The following is a 13,016-nucleotide window of genomic DNA, read 5'->3' as shown; positions in this document are numbered from 1 at the left end:
CTCTGAAATGCTCCTGGCCTAAATTTCATGACATTCTAAAACATCTTTCCTCCAACTGTCTGTCTCTAAGCAAGCAAAGATGGTATGAAGGTCGGTCAAACCAGATATTTAATCACTACCACTAGCAAAGTCCCAAATGGCATTAACAAGATGGAATGCAATTTAGTTTACATCTTTTAGGCAGATAGTGTGAGAGATCTGCAGACAGGAATAAGAAACTAAGGCAGTAAACCATGAGACTCTGGGTTATCTCAAACAAAAACAAACCAATTTCCCCACTACACACGGGAGGTCTTGGTTTACTGTGCAGGAGGAGTGTGCACTTACAGTGTGTGGCGTGCTTGTGGGACGTGCTGCATGTGCAGAAGACAAGCTGTTCTGGTGGCTGGAGAGGGAACTAGGAAATAAAATAAAGCACAGGTACAAAAACACAAGTTGTTTTTTTTTTTTTTTTTTTTTCCACAGAAGCAAGACCTATCTGGTTTAGCTATAATCAAGGTCAATCCTATCCCTGATCACCTGGCTGGGAATCAGGCTTCATGCCCTTAGACTCCTGTGGCAAGTACTCCTAGGGGTCAAAAATGACTTACACGGCCAAACCATGACATCTGGTACATCCTGGCTTCAATAAATTATAACCTTTTTTGGCTATAAGAGTAAAACCAGGATTGTTTATCTGGAGAGCTTATACGACTGTGAGTCAAGCGAGGTTCTTTCTATGTGTTGCCCACACCTAAGAGTCCAGCTTAAATTCCAATCAGATACAGAGTTCAAATAACTCACGTCTGCTCTGAACTAAATGGATCAAATAACTCTAGCCAGAAGGTATGTTAACAAGCTAATTTCTTTTCATGTATCCTATTCCAATAATTTATCTCTGGGATCAGGACAAATTTAAATCAGATACATGTCATTCTTATTCTGTATTAAAGCGGCATGGGTCAAGAACTCGGGACAAGAAAGTCATTGTGGTTCCACTGCTTCTCAGGAGACCTCAGACAGAGACATCAGAAGCAGTTAGGGTTTTCATATCAGGTGATGCTGGGCCATGACAGGCCAAAGTCTAAGCCAGTATTTTACAACAGAAGTCTGATACTCCACCAGAGGTGACAAATAAGCTTTGTTAATGGCACCAGCTTGACAGGAGCCCCACAAGTCTCCATCCCCTTTCTTTTCTGTCACCCACATACCTGGTAAGTTGAGAAAGGGGGCTGCTGGACAGGTCCCCAGACTGGGACAAGGAGGGCAAAGTGGCAGTGTGTTGGGATGTAGAGGGCAGAAGTACAGTGCAGGAGGTGGTGCTGGGTAAGGAGCCCACAGATGGGAGGGCTGGTGGGTCTGTCGACTTTGGATCTAAAGTGGATGAAGTACCTGCAAGAAACGTATTTCTTTAGCCGCAGAAGCAACCCTTAGTACTGGACACACAGTCAGTATCTGGTCACATTCAGATATGATATACAACATGCTACATTTCCTAGCCTATCATCTAGGCATGTCACCAGACAGCTCTACTGCTTCATACAGGTGTGAAAGGTGTGGACAGAGAACAGAAAAGGACACCCAATCCTAAGCTGTCTTGATGGGGACATATTTCTCCCATTTTCAGAAACCTGACACACACCCAGAGAAGAAAAGATGGGCCAACATGGATGTGTGTGTGCAATGGATAAACTTCCCGTAGAAAATGTGGCCCGAGGGAGAAGAGCAGGCAAGAACTCCCCAGAGCACCTCCACCCACATGAAACCAGTGAAGGCTGCCAGGGGACACGGGCAGGAAGAATTCACACCAATGTCTACTTGCAAATCCACAGTGGGAACTTCCTCTGTGTGTCTCACAGTCACAAGGTTTTATGTTTCAGGGATGAGATGGACAGAACTGATGACCTTTGGAAAAGACTCAGCTTGATTGTCATCCACACATATAAGTCAGATATGTGCTTGGAAACACATCATCGTCTTTTCTCTCTTGCAGAATGCCCTGGGAAGAAGCACTCCACACTAACAAGAAGGGAGTTCATGGCGGGCAGGCGAAAGGTTGGCCTGCAGCTTGGGCAACCTGGTTTCTTTCTGAGATAGTCTCGTTTAGCATGGGCCAACTATGAACTTCTAAGCACCCAAGGATGACTTTGAACTCCTGATCCTTCTGCCACCTCTTGCATGCTGGATTTACACTGTATACCCCACACCCATGTAGTTTTGAGTCTCATGCTGTCCTAGTGCTACCATTACAGGCACCTGCCAGCACACCTGGTAGGATATGTCCTAGGGATTAAACTCAGAGCTGCATGTAGACTAAGTAGGCACTCTACTGACCAATAGTTCAGTGCCGTCAGGTGCTAGAAAGACAGTGAGTGTGGGGACATAAATTAGATGCATGTAGAATAAACTGAGTGGTGCTATCACAGCTATTGATGTTGCTATGTTGCAATGATTCCTTTGGGTAAAATTTCTATTAGTGAAGGATTGTACAGGATACAAATAGTATAATATTTTAATTCGTATTTGTAAGAGGGATGTAATTAATGTCAATGAATAATAAGGAAGGGGATAAATACTTAAATTGTTAGGATTTTAATTATTAGGTTAAGGAGTATGAGAGTTGGGTTGAAGAGCCATAATTCAATCCTGTATTGGTAAAGAAGGGGGCTTCCATTTCTCGCAGTCTGATCTAGTTGAAGCCATTTCAGCCTCTGATTACATCTGATAAAAATGCAGGAAAAAAACATAAGGTTAATGCTGATTAATTCATAAATTTAGAATAGAATTGATGATGGGGTATAGTTTTGCTATTTGTTTTGTGTAGTGGTGCACACCTTTAATTCCAGCACTGGGTGGCAGAGGCAGGCAGATCTACAGAGGAAGTTCAAGGACAGCCTGGAACAAAGAGAAAGCCTGTCTTGAAAATCCAAAAAGGATTAGCAGTTTGGAGTGAAATACATTGTGTTATTTTGGGCGACTGAGAGGAATCTGCCATTCTAGTTTAATGGCTGGGAAAATAAAGATCAGGGTTGGGGGGTGAGTTTGAAGTGACTCCTGGACCTCTCCAGATAAGGCAGAGCTATGAGACCGTCTCAAAAACTAACCAACAGTGGTTTCCAGGGAAACAGTCAAGTACTGATTTTAGAGAATTAACCACTCATCAATTGGTGTTTTCCAAATTATGTTAGCCAAAATTTCTCTATTTGGTTTCCACAAGTGAAAATGAGAATACACACTTACTGTCCACTGTGTGCTGACTTCGGCTACCACCATGTCCGTTCTACAAAGAACAGGGAGAGAAAAAAGAGTTAACACATGGACACGTCCAGACAACCACCCGTGACTCTCGATAGGGACCACAACAACCATGCGAACAGGTTAACAAAGGAGCAGCTGTTTCTTTCAAAGATTTTACTTTAACTTTATTTATGTGTATCTATGTGATGGCATGTCATTCGGGTAACAGAAGCAGCTGGAAGACGGTCTCAGAGTAACGGGTGGGTATGATCCGCCTGAGGTGGGTAAAAGAGCAGGAAGGGCAACACTACGCTGCGTCTCCAGCCCATCTCTTTTACTTCTTTTTTTTTTTTAATATAAAAGGAAAATGAAAATAAAAAAGGAAACAATACCAAAAGAAGTGGGCATTTTGAAAACCAGATTCAAACTTTTGGGAAGAAATGAGGGCACATCTAAAAAACTACAGCTGTTAACCGGAACCAAAAGCTGAAGCCCATCATAACTGTTTCCTGACGCTTTCCATTTCTCATGAAAATTCTGTAATGCAAAAGTCTCTAAAATTTAAAAAAAAAACAAAACCCTTTTTTTAAAAGAAAGAATAAAAGAAAGTATCAGATCTTGAGAAATATTTCTTTTCTTTCTTTTTCTTTTTTCTTGTCTTTTGAGACAGGGTTTTCCTGTGTAGCTTTGGATCCTGTCCTGGAACCCACTCTGTAGATGAGGCACCTCAAACTCACCAAGACCCGCCTGCCTCTGCCTCCCAAATGCAGGGATTAAACATGTGTACCACTACCCGGCAAGAAATACTTCTAAGAAAAGATGAGCTGTGACCTAAGCCACGGCTTTTCTGACGATGGTTAGTACAGAGTGGGTTGTGGTTATATTGTCCACAAATTGTAGAATCTAAGTCAACTTGTCTAAACACACCTAAGTAAGACATTGTGACGGGACTGATACCGGCCTTCACAAGCTGCAGAGGAAGCCACAGGACGTGCACTCTGCAGCAAGGCCACCAGGCTCAGATACCATCTCCAGAAAGGAGCAACCACAGGAAAGAAAAGCTGATGTGCTCTTTCTACTGACAAATGTCCAACTAGATCTGGAGAGATAGCACTGCAGAATGGGGCTTGGCTGGCTCATCTTCCAGAGGGTCTGTATTGGGTGCCCAGCACCCACATGGTGGCTTACAATCTAGGGAACTTCAGTTCTAGGAAATCCACCACACCCAGCTCAACTAGGTTTCATATACTTCACTAGCAACTCTTGTCTACAAATGCTTCCCAACCTCACCCCTCGTTCTTCTCTGTCTACCAGCAACTGCCACGGTTTAGCCCTGTTGCTCTTCTCTCAAACTCTTAAGAAAATAGTCCTTGAGGTTATCTGAATGGATATGTATTCCTGGATCAAGCTATTCTTAAGAAGCAATATATCAGGAAACAAAAATGCCAGTGACGGAGGCTAGATACACTATCCTGTAGTTCTTGGCCAGGAAGGTCCACAAAACAATACGAGAAATTTTCTTAACTGTTGCTGGATCTCATTAGAGCTGGATTCTAAAAACCCTACTGTATGGCTCCACATGTTATCATCATGCATTACTTGGCAGTGAACTTTGTATGTAATAATTCATACCAAGCAGGAAAGAAGAACTCAATTGGTTAATAATGCTATGTCTGTTACATGGAATGTTTTTCTGGTTGAATTTTATGACTGTTCCACAGGAAACAGTTCACATCTGGTACTGCAGGCCTCGCCAAAAGCCAGTCTTGAAAGCACTATTATTATTTTGATACAAGGAAAGTTCTTTTACCTAAACAACTACAACAGGCAAGCAAGATGACTCTGTGAGCAAAGGCACTAGCTGCCAAGCCTGATGCCCTTAGTTAGCTCTTCAGGACACAAGATAAAGAGAGAACAACTCCTGTAAGTTGTTCTCTTGATTTCCACCTCTCTCTGTCTCTGTCTCTCCTCCCCTACACACACAAACACAATTTTTTTCCTCCCATTTTTTGAGACATGGTGTCTCTGTTTAGTGCTGGCTATCCTACTCACTCTGTAGACCAGGCTGACCTTGAATTCAAAGATACATCTGCCTCTGTCTCCTGAATGCAGAGATAAGAAACCCAGGTGAATCACTTACAGCCACGGAGCCTGGAGCGGGGTCTGGTGGGCTCGTAGAGCTTTGGTATGCAATCCGGGTGTGCACAGAACTCTGGTCGTAAGAGGAAGACGTTGTTACTGGGCTAGCGGAGCTCAGGGACGAGCTGCTCAGACTGGAGGAGGTAATGACTGAAGTTGTGTAGGTGGAGTTTTGTACAGCACTGGTCATTGGTAAAGAGGCATTCAAAGGGTCACTGAAAAGAGTACACGGTTTTAGACACACTGGCATCATCTGGCAGCTCCCCTAAACAGACCAGCTCCATATCACACTGTATCTGTAGTGGCATTCACTACAGAACTGTACTAGTTTTTAATTATCAGGCTTTTCCTCTAGATACAGAAAACCCAACTAAGAAAAATATCAAATCTATTTGCAAAATATTCCACTTAAGCAAAATGAAGTGTTGGAGAGCTACAGAAGCTGGACTACAGGGACAGCACAAAGTGCTGCTGCCGCGAGGCAAGCCCGAGAACTCCGGGTGCATCCAACAAGGTCCAGCATCTGCTACTAGGATGCTGGTAACACAGCAGTTACACCACAAGCTAAAGGAGAAAAGAACCTACACGTCTACCAAGCATGAATGCACCACACTGCACAGTGAAACGCTAGGCAATACAAGTTCACTCACATGGAGTATGGACGACCTTTGAAAACTTTTAAGTGAAAGCTAGGAGACCCAAAAGCCACACTTTACATGATTCTGGTTACAAAACACCTCTAGATCGGACGAGTTCTGACATGGCTTTGTCAAAGGGAGGAGGAGTGGGAGAAGCGAGTGCCTGCGACAGCAGAGTCTGGGAGCCGCACAGCAGATTATTAGTTGTCTTCACCACTTCTTAGACTCTGTTCTGACTTTGCAAAGAAAGGACTATGTTCAGTCACGACTAAAATGGGAGGTCTGTACCTTAAAGACGTCGGGTATAAGCTGATAGGACTCTGACAACTATTTTCACTGCCTGAAGCTGCTGGTCCAAACTCGGAGAGAGATGGTTCTGACCCAAATTCCAGGGCCCCAAACTGAACATTTAATCCTGTGACATCTGTTGAACCAGGCATTTCCACTGCTGAAGCGGGAACCTAGAAAAGCAAAGCTCTGTCAGGACGTGAGGACAGGAGGTCCAGGTGTCAAGGCTTACAACTGATTAAAGACAATGGCCTCAGTGAGCTGCACTGGCAAACAACGGTAAGAAAAAGAAAGGAAGAAGGGAAACAGAATCTTTTAAACAGTGAGGGAAACCAATCAAACAACACACTAATATTCTAAATGGCTTCAGAGTTGTTGGGAGGTGTGTCATGGTAGTTGGTAGATGAGGACATGCAGCTATTTTTAGAGACATATAGCACTGATGAAAACATTACCTGGTCAGGTAATCACACACCTCCCAACCATGAGATATCATAAACAATAACAAAGGTGCTTTCAATTAGACCCTCAGGTCTTTACATGAACTAAGAGGCTCTGTTTTCCAAAATGAATAATTAGCCCAGTGCCTGAAAAATGGACAAATTCTCCCAAGCAACGATGAGCTATGTATCCCAATGTCTAATACTCAGTTTTCCAATACTTGAGCTACTGTAAAATAGATCCTTTGGGATGGAATGCCTACCTTAGATGCTGGAGGTATCCGGCGCTTAGGGAGTTTGATGTGTTTGGGCTGTGGTTGGTGGGCGGATACAATGTTTTCAACAGCCATGTTGGGAAGCTGCAAAAGTCTGTTGACAGTAGTAGAAGGACCATCTCCAGGTGTTGACTCGCGGTGTTTAGCCTGGGAAGAAAAGGACTCCAAACCAGGAGGAGGAACACTGACGGCCGGAGTCTGGTGTTGCTGTCGCTGGCTCAACTGGCTAAGAACTGGGGATGGCTCAGGCTGAGATTTGAAGTCTAAGAAACGTGGAAAGAGAAAATAAGCAGCAATGGGTAATCTCGCAACATATCTTGGGCGCTATGCCGCAACGGCTAACAGGTGATCTGAGTCGTCCAGCTGAAAGTGGAGGGTAGGGCACAGGAGGGGAAGAACAAGTAGACTGCTGGTGACTGGACAGGGTTTGTTCTCATTCCTCATGCAGAAGACCCAAAGCAGAGAGAGACACCCAGATTTACATGCTTGGTATTTCATCAGTCTTGTTATATTCTCTCTGTGTGTAGCCAGAGGTCACCACGAAATGTTTTCCAGAGTGGCTCTTGTCCTTTATTTTGTTGAGACAAGATCACTCAACTGAACCTGGAGGAACTCTCCAGAAGCTAGACAGAGAGCTCCAGGGATTAACCTGTCTGCTTCCTCAATGCTAGGATTACGAATGTGTACCACTACACCCAGCTTTGATGTGGGTGTCAACAAGTCAAACACGGACGTTCCTTATTACACAGTGGGTACTTTACAAACTGAGTCATCTCCCTAGCAATCAACTTGGTACATACCTTTAAGAAACTATTTTGATTACTATATATTATGTGAGATATTACAAAACTGTAAAGTACATGTGTGACAAACACAGCCTTTTCCACTTGCTGTTCTCACTCTTGCTCTAGAGAACCAGCTTTGTACCTGGGTTCTTGACTATCAAAAACACACAAACGTAATTATGTATCTTCATTTCATTTTCAGAGGCTGCTCCATTTTAATATACAGAGAACATCTTCCTTCATCTTTGGGGCACTGAACTCAGCATATAGTCTACTTTTCTCATAGTGGTATTATATGGATGATCTATATCTTTATCATGTGTGTGTCCACGAGGGCTAGAAAAGGACACTGGATTACCTGAAACTGGAGCAAAGACGGATGTGAGCAAGGCCACGTGGATGGTGGGATTCCAACCTAGGTCCTCTGAAAGATCAGCCAGGACTCGCTAATTCACCTCTCTAGTCCCAATTGCTTGGTTTTCCCTGTTGTCATTTTGTTGTATTTTTTTGACAGGCTCTCATGATTTAGTCCTGGAACTCAGACCAGCTGGACTCAAACTGATGGAGACCAGTTTGCCTCCCTAGTTGGAGATCAAACTGGCCCAAAGTGGCTTTTGCGACAGGTTCCTACTCTATACTAGTATAGACTGTGCTAGGTTGGTCTCAAATGTTTGGTGATCTTCCTCCCTCCACCTCCTAAGTGTTGGAATTCCAGGCATGAAGCACTATAGAACATTTCTGTTCTCTTCTTGCTAAGAATCTATTCCTGTAAATTGTACAATAAATAAATGTAGACACTGTACACTAAGACAACTAGCTTGATTTTCCAAGCAGTATGTATTCTAAGAGACTCTGAACAAGCTCCTCCATACAGAACATGCTCTGATTAACTCAGAAAACATGCACTTACCAAAATGATTAAGGACCGACTGTGATGCTGAGGGCTTGAGGTCCCAAGAACCAGTAGTGGCGGGGGGACTTGTACTGTTCTGCTGTGCACCTGAAGTGGTAGTAAACGGGCTCATACTTGGTGCTTTCAACTTGTTCAGAATCTGGGAGTTGGTGATATTCACCATCTTTGATGGGGCTAGCTCTCCAAATCCTGAGCCCAGGACAGATGACTGTAAAGACATGGAAAGAGAGCAAACCCTGAGCTTTCTTTCACTTCAGGGTTGCAAACATGGTGGTCTTCAGAAATAAGAACACTGCACCTTGGATCATCTGAACAAGCAAACCTTGCTTTAGAAAACGTGACTATAGCTTAACAGTCAACTAAACAAAGCAGCATTTCCTCTGATGTAAGAGAACAAAACATTTATTATAATCTTAAAAAAAACTAATTATTTTATTTATTAGTACTGATTTATTACTTTTAATTCATGGGGCTGGGAATCAAACTTGTCTTCTCCAAGAGCAGTAACTGCTTTTATCTGCTGGGCCTTCTCTCCAAACCCAAAATAAACTTTTAAGAAACAAACAACTAAATGCCAAAAATATGCCTGATAGATAAAAACACTTTCATAACCTTCAAAGAGTAAATTCTCTCTGCTGACAATAGCAGGTCAGTTCTGAGTGTTCCCTGCAGTGTGAAGAAGTGAATGTCAAAAGCTTACATTCTAATACCAGACACTCAAACATGCAGAAAGCTGAGTAAATGCCCTGACAGAACTGTGCTCAGGTGGGTCACATGACTGAGAACACCAATCATTCTCCAGAAGAAAAACAAAACAAAACAAAAAAATGCCCCACTCATGTAGAGGGTGAGTATGTCTTACAGAAGCTAAAGCAGAGTAAACAATAATATTAGCAATATTCTTGGAGGGGGACGGACAGGACAGATTTCTCTGTGTAGCCCACTCTATACACCAGGCTGAACTCAAACTCATGAAATCTGCCTGCCTTGGCCTCCAAAGTGCTGTGGTTGAAGGCGTGCACTATCATGACTGGCTATTACCAATATTCTAAGGTGAGGAATAGCACAGTTCAGGGTTCTCCATTTAGTGAGTAAAGTACACTGGGCTGTGGGCGGCTGAGGCCCACCAATCACAGCTCCTGCCTCTTAGTGCATTTGTACAAATGTTATTTTGTCATCAAGGTTACACTCAAGCCCGTCTGGCTCAAGTTTACCCAAGCTCTACTGTTTTCATGGACACAGAATCAACCATCCATCCACTAGCTACAAGTATCCAGTTCCTTTTCTCGGCAGCCATTGCTTTGATCTCTGTAACATTTAGTACGGTCTCTAGCCCATCTACTTCACTAAACCATTAAGATACAAAAAGGCATATATGAACATGCACAGGTATATAGTACATGCACAGAGTCGGAATCCTAATACCACAGATTCTGACTCATTCTGTCTTACGGTAACCTATTTTACTATTATTATTAAACTGTATTTACTTAATTTTGGCAATTTGGTTATAAATAGTAGCCAGGTTTAGAGCCATGGCTCTAATATAATGCATACATAGCTCTCACTATAGTGTCTTGAGGTATTAATCATAGAATAAAACAAAATTGATGGTAAAGTTCCGTCTTTGACCTCAGTGACCAAAACAGACTCCAGCAGTCAGAAATATACTATCAACAGCAAAGGGAAAGGCAGAGGAAAACACACGGATGACTCCTCTGCATTACAACAGACTTCAGCTGTCCTTGTATAGCTGCATTCCTAAGCAGGTTGCACTACCAATCCCAGAATTCTTTCTGATGGGAAGTCACTGTGTCTCTAATGGTGGTAAGAAAACATATTTTCTGAAGTAAGAGTCTCTGTCATATTACCTGGAAATTTAAAAAAGGAGTGTATTTTAGGGAGAAGAAGAAAATTGCACAGTAGGAACACCTAGACAGAACTAAGACATCTGCATTTTATAAGCATATCAAAAACACAGAAACAGCCTTTGAAACAAAATCTAGGGGAAAATAGATCACTTGGGCTGCCAGATGATGGCCACACAAAGAGAGTGAAACCCCCCCCTACAAGTGTCTCTCGTCAAGTGTGTCACTTGTGCACATGGGCGCACCTGCAAGCACATCCACAATAAATAGAAAAGAGTGAAAGAAAAGTAAACAAAACATAACGTTAATACGGACGCCTTCATCCCAGTCACCGCTCACTGACCCAGGAAACTCAGTAGCTGAGCTCCACACAGAATCATCAGATATGTGCTTGGAAATCATCACATCATTGTTTCCTGGAGGAGGACAACTGCCAGCATTCTACTACTTAGGAAAGAACTGCAAGGTGTGAGCCATAAATTCTCAATGACTGATGCTATCGGGTGCATTCCCGAAGACCCCAATTTGAAATAAAAGTGAGTTACCAAGCTGTGAGGAGAATAGGCGTTGGCAGAAGTGGAGCTGCCAGTCCCTGGAGCCGTCTGATTACTGTGTTGAGAATTTGTGAAGACGAGTGCTTGGCCAAAGCCCTGCTGCTGGGATGTTTCAAACGAGTTGGCTTCTGCAGCTTGAGTGGGAGGGACAGGCTTCTGGAGCAAGGCCACTAGATCAATGCTAAGCAGATGAGAGACAAACGAGCAATCAGCTATCATGAGCAAATCACACCAGCCAATCAATATAAAGAAATTTTAAGCCAGAGCAAATCAATATAAAGAAATTTTAAGCCAGAGATTAAATAAGCAAAACCACTGGGAACTGGAGTTTCAGAGAGAAGCTGAGCAGTCACGCCAAACAGGTTACAAAGCCAGAGAGAGAATGCACCTTACAAATGGGCACTGACAGACTCCGATGAGAACATGAGGGGAGATGTGAGGTCAGATAATACTACCTGAGCTCATGCTCCCCTTTCAACTCTTTGATTTTTGTTACTATGTACATCAGGCTAGCCTCTAACTCAAGTGATCCCCGTGCCTCTGCATACTCAGTGCTAGGATTGAAGACATACACCACCACTTCCGGCTTCAATTTTCTTGAAACAGAGTGAATCAATATTCTTAAAGCATCAAAACCTCAACCATGGCAGAAGCTTTTAAGTCTTAAATTTATTTTAAATATACATATAAATTCTTTATTCTATCTCATAATATATATTTAACCATGTATAATTCTCTAGAATATTTCAGAATAAAGAAATAACAAACTAACCAAATTTCAAGACAGGGTTTCTTTATGTATGTAGTCTAAGCTTCCTAAGCCAGCTATATTGACCAGGTCAGCCATGAACTCAGAGATCCACCTGCAAAAGCATTGCAACACCACTGCTCAGTGCAACAAAGATTCTTATGATGCCCTGTCACCCTGACTGGAAACCCACCACATATTCCAGTTCAGGAGAATGGCCTCAAGAAGAATGAAGTTTGGGATAGACACTGACTGCCATGAATGACTTACCCAGTAGAGTGGGACCTGTCAAGATTTTCCCAGGATGGTTATGAGTTCTCGCAAAGATTTCTCCCAACAGCTCTCTAACTGAAGCTCACCATACCGGTGAGATGAGACAGGTTCTGGGTTCAGGCTTTCCTCCTCCTACAGACCCAGCTCCTAGTCCAAGTTCTTTTTCTTACACACAACAATTTTCACTCTCCAGACACCAATTTCAATTTTGAGGCTAAAAACCTAAAGTTAGTGTTTACTCTAAAAACCTAAGTTAGTGTTCTAATAAATGATACTCCAATTTCAACGATACAAATCAGTTGTGTGTATTTACATATAGTGATAATAAAACTTGCAACACTACCAGATCAAAGCAAGTTCTATTTCAAATGTTTAGTAAGATTCAAGTGAGAAATGGTACTGTAGGATAAAACCAAGAGCCAGGTGTGGTGGTGCACACCTTTTATCTTAGCACTCAGGAGGCAGAGGCAGGCAGTTCTGGTCTACATAGTACTCTTATGACAGCCACAGCTATGAAGAGACTCAAAAATCAAAGACCAGTGAGATGGTTTAGAGGGTAAAGACACCTGCCACCAAAACCTGAACACCTGAGTTCCACCACAAGGACCCATGGGGTTAAAGGAGAAAACCAATGCTCATAAAACTGTACTCTGACCTCCACTCGTGTGGTAGCATACCACACCTACAACCCTAAGTAAAAATAAAATACACATACACACAATAAATAAGAAAGACACCTTCATCCCAGTTATCGCTCACTGACCCAGGAAACTCAGTAGCTGAGCTCCACACAGAATCATCAGATATGTGCTTGGAAATCATCACATCATTGTTTCCTGGAGGAGGACAACTGCCAGCATTCTACTACTTAGGAAAGAA

At 42.8% G+C, this 13,016-nt stretch overlaps 1 protein-coding gene and 3 non-coding genes across 7 annotated transcripts in view; all 4 read right to left on the bottom strand.

Moving 5' to 3' along the window:
- The window catches only part of Ubap2 (ubiquitin associated protein 2), a 75,912-nt gene that overhangs the window by 5,667 nt on the left and 57,229 nt on the right, over window positions 1-13,016 (bottom strand). For all 4 annotated transcript variants that reach the window (XM_048420062.3, XM_048420063.3, XM_048420065.3 and 1 more), the window contains 8 exons: window positions 11,108-11,297; window positions 8,692-8,902; window positions 6,985-7,259; window positions 6,282-6,454; window positions 5,357-5,570; window positions 3,220-3,259; window positions 1,191-1,371; window positions 328-397 (listed from right to left, as the gene is read on the bottom strand). In XM_048420062.3, coding sequence (XP_048276019.1) covers window positions 328-397; window positions 1,191-1,371; window positions 3,220-3,259; window positions 5,357-5,570; window positions 6,282-6,454; window positions 6,985-7,259; window positions 8,692-8,902; window positions 11,108-11,297 — 1,354 coding nt within the window. The remainder of the gene's footprint in view (window positions 1-327; window positions 398-1,190; window positions 1,372-3,219; window positions 3,260-5,356; window positions 5,571-6,281; window positions 6,455-6,984; window positions 7,260-8,691; window positions 8,903-11,107; window positions 11,298-13,016) is intronic.
- LOC125391462 (small nucleolar RNA SNORD121A) lies at window positions 1,887-1,965 on the bottom strand. The gene has a single exon (XR_007229148.1). It is a non-coding gene; the product is annotated as a small nucleolar RNA SNORD121A (small nucleolar RNA).
- On the bottom strand, window positions 10,904-10,984 carry LOC125391461 (small nucleolar RNA SNORD121A). Its single transcript, XR_007229146.1, has one exon. It is a non-coding gene; the product is annotated as a small nucleolar RNA SNORD121A (small nucleolar RNA).
- On the bottom strand, window positions 12,899-12,979 carry LOC125391460 (small nucleolar RNA SNORD121A). Its single transcript, XR_007229145.1, has one exon. It is a non-coding gene; the product is annotated as a small nucleolar RNA SNORD121A (small nucleolar RNA).

The sequence above is a fragment of the Myodes glareolus genome, chromosome 16, assembly GCF_982192425.1.
Source record: "Myodes glareolus chromosome 16, mMyoGla1.1, whole genome shotgun sequence".
Classification (NCBI taxonomy): Eukaryota; Metazoa; Chordata; class Mammalia; order Rodentia; family Cricetidae; genus Myodes; species Myodes glareolus.
Note: the sequence above shows the minus strand (reverse complement) of the source record. Positions and strands in the feature narration are given on the sequence as shown.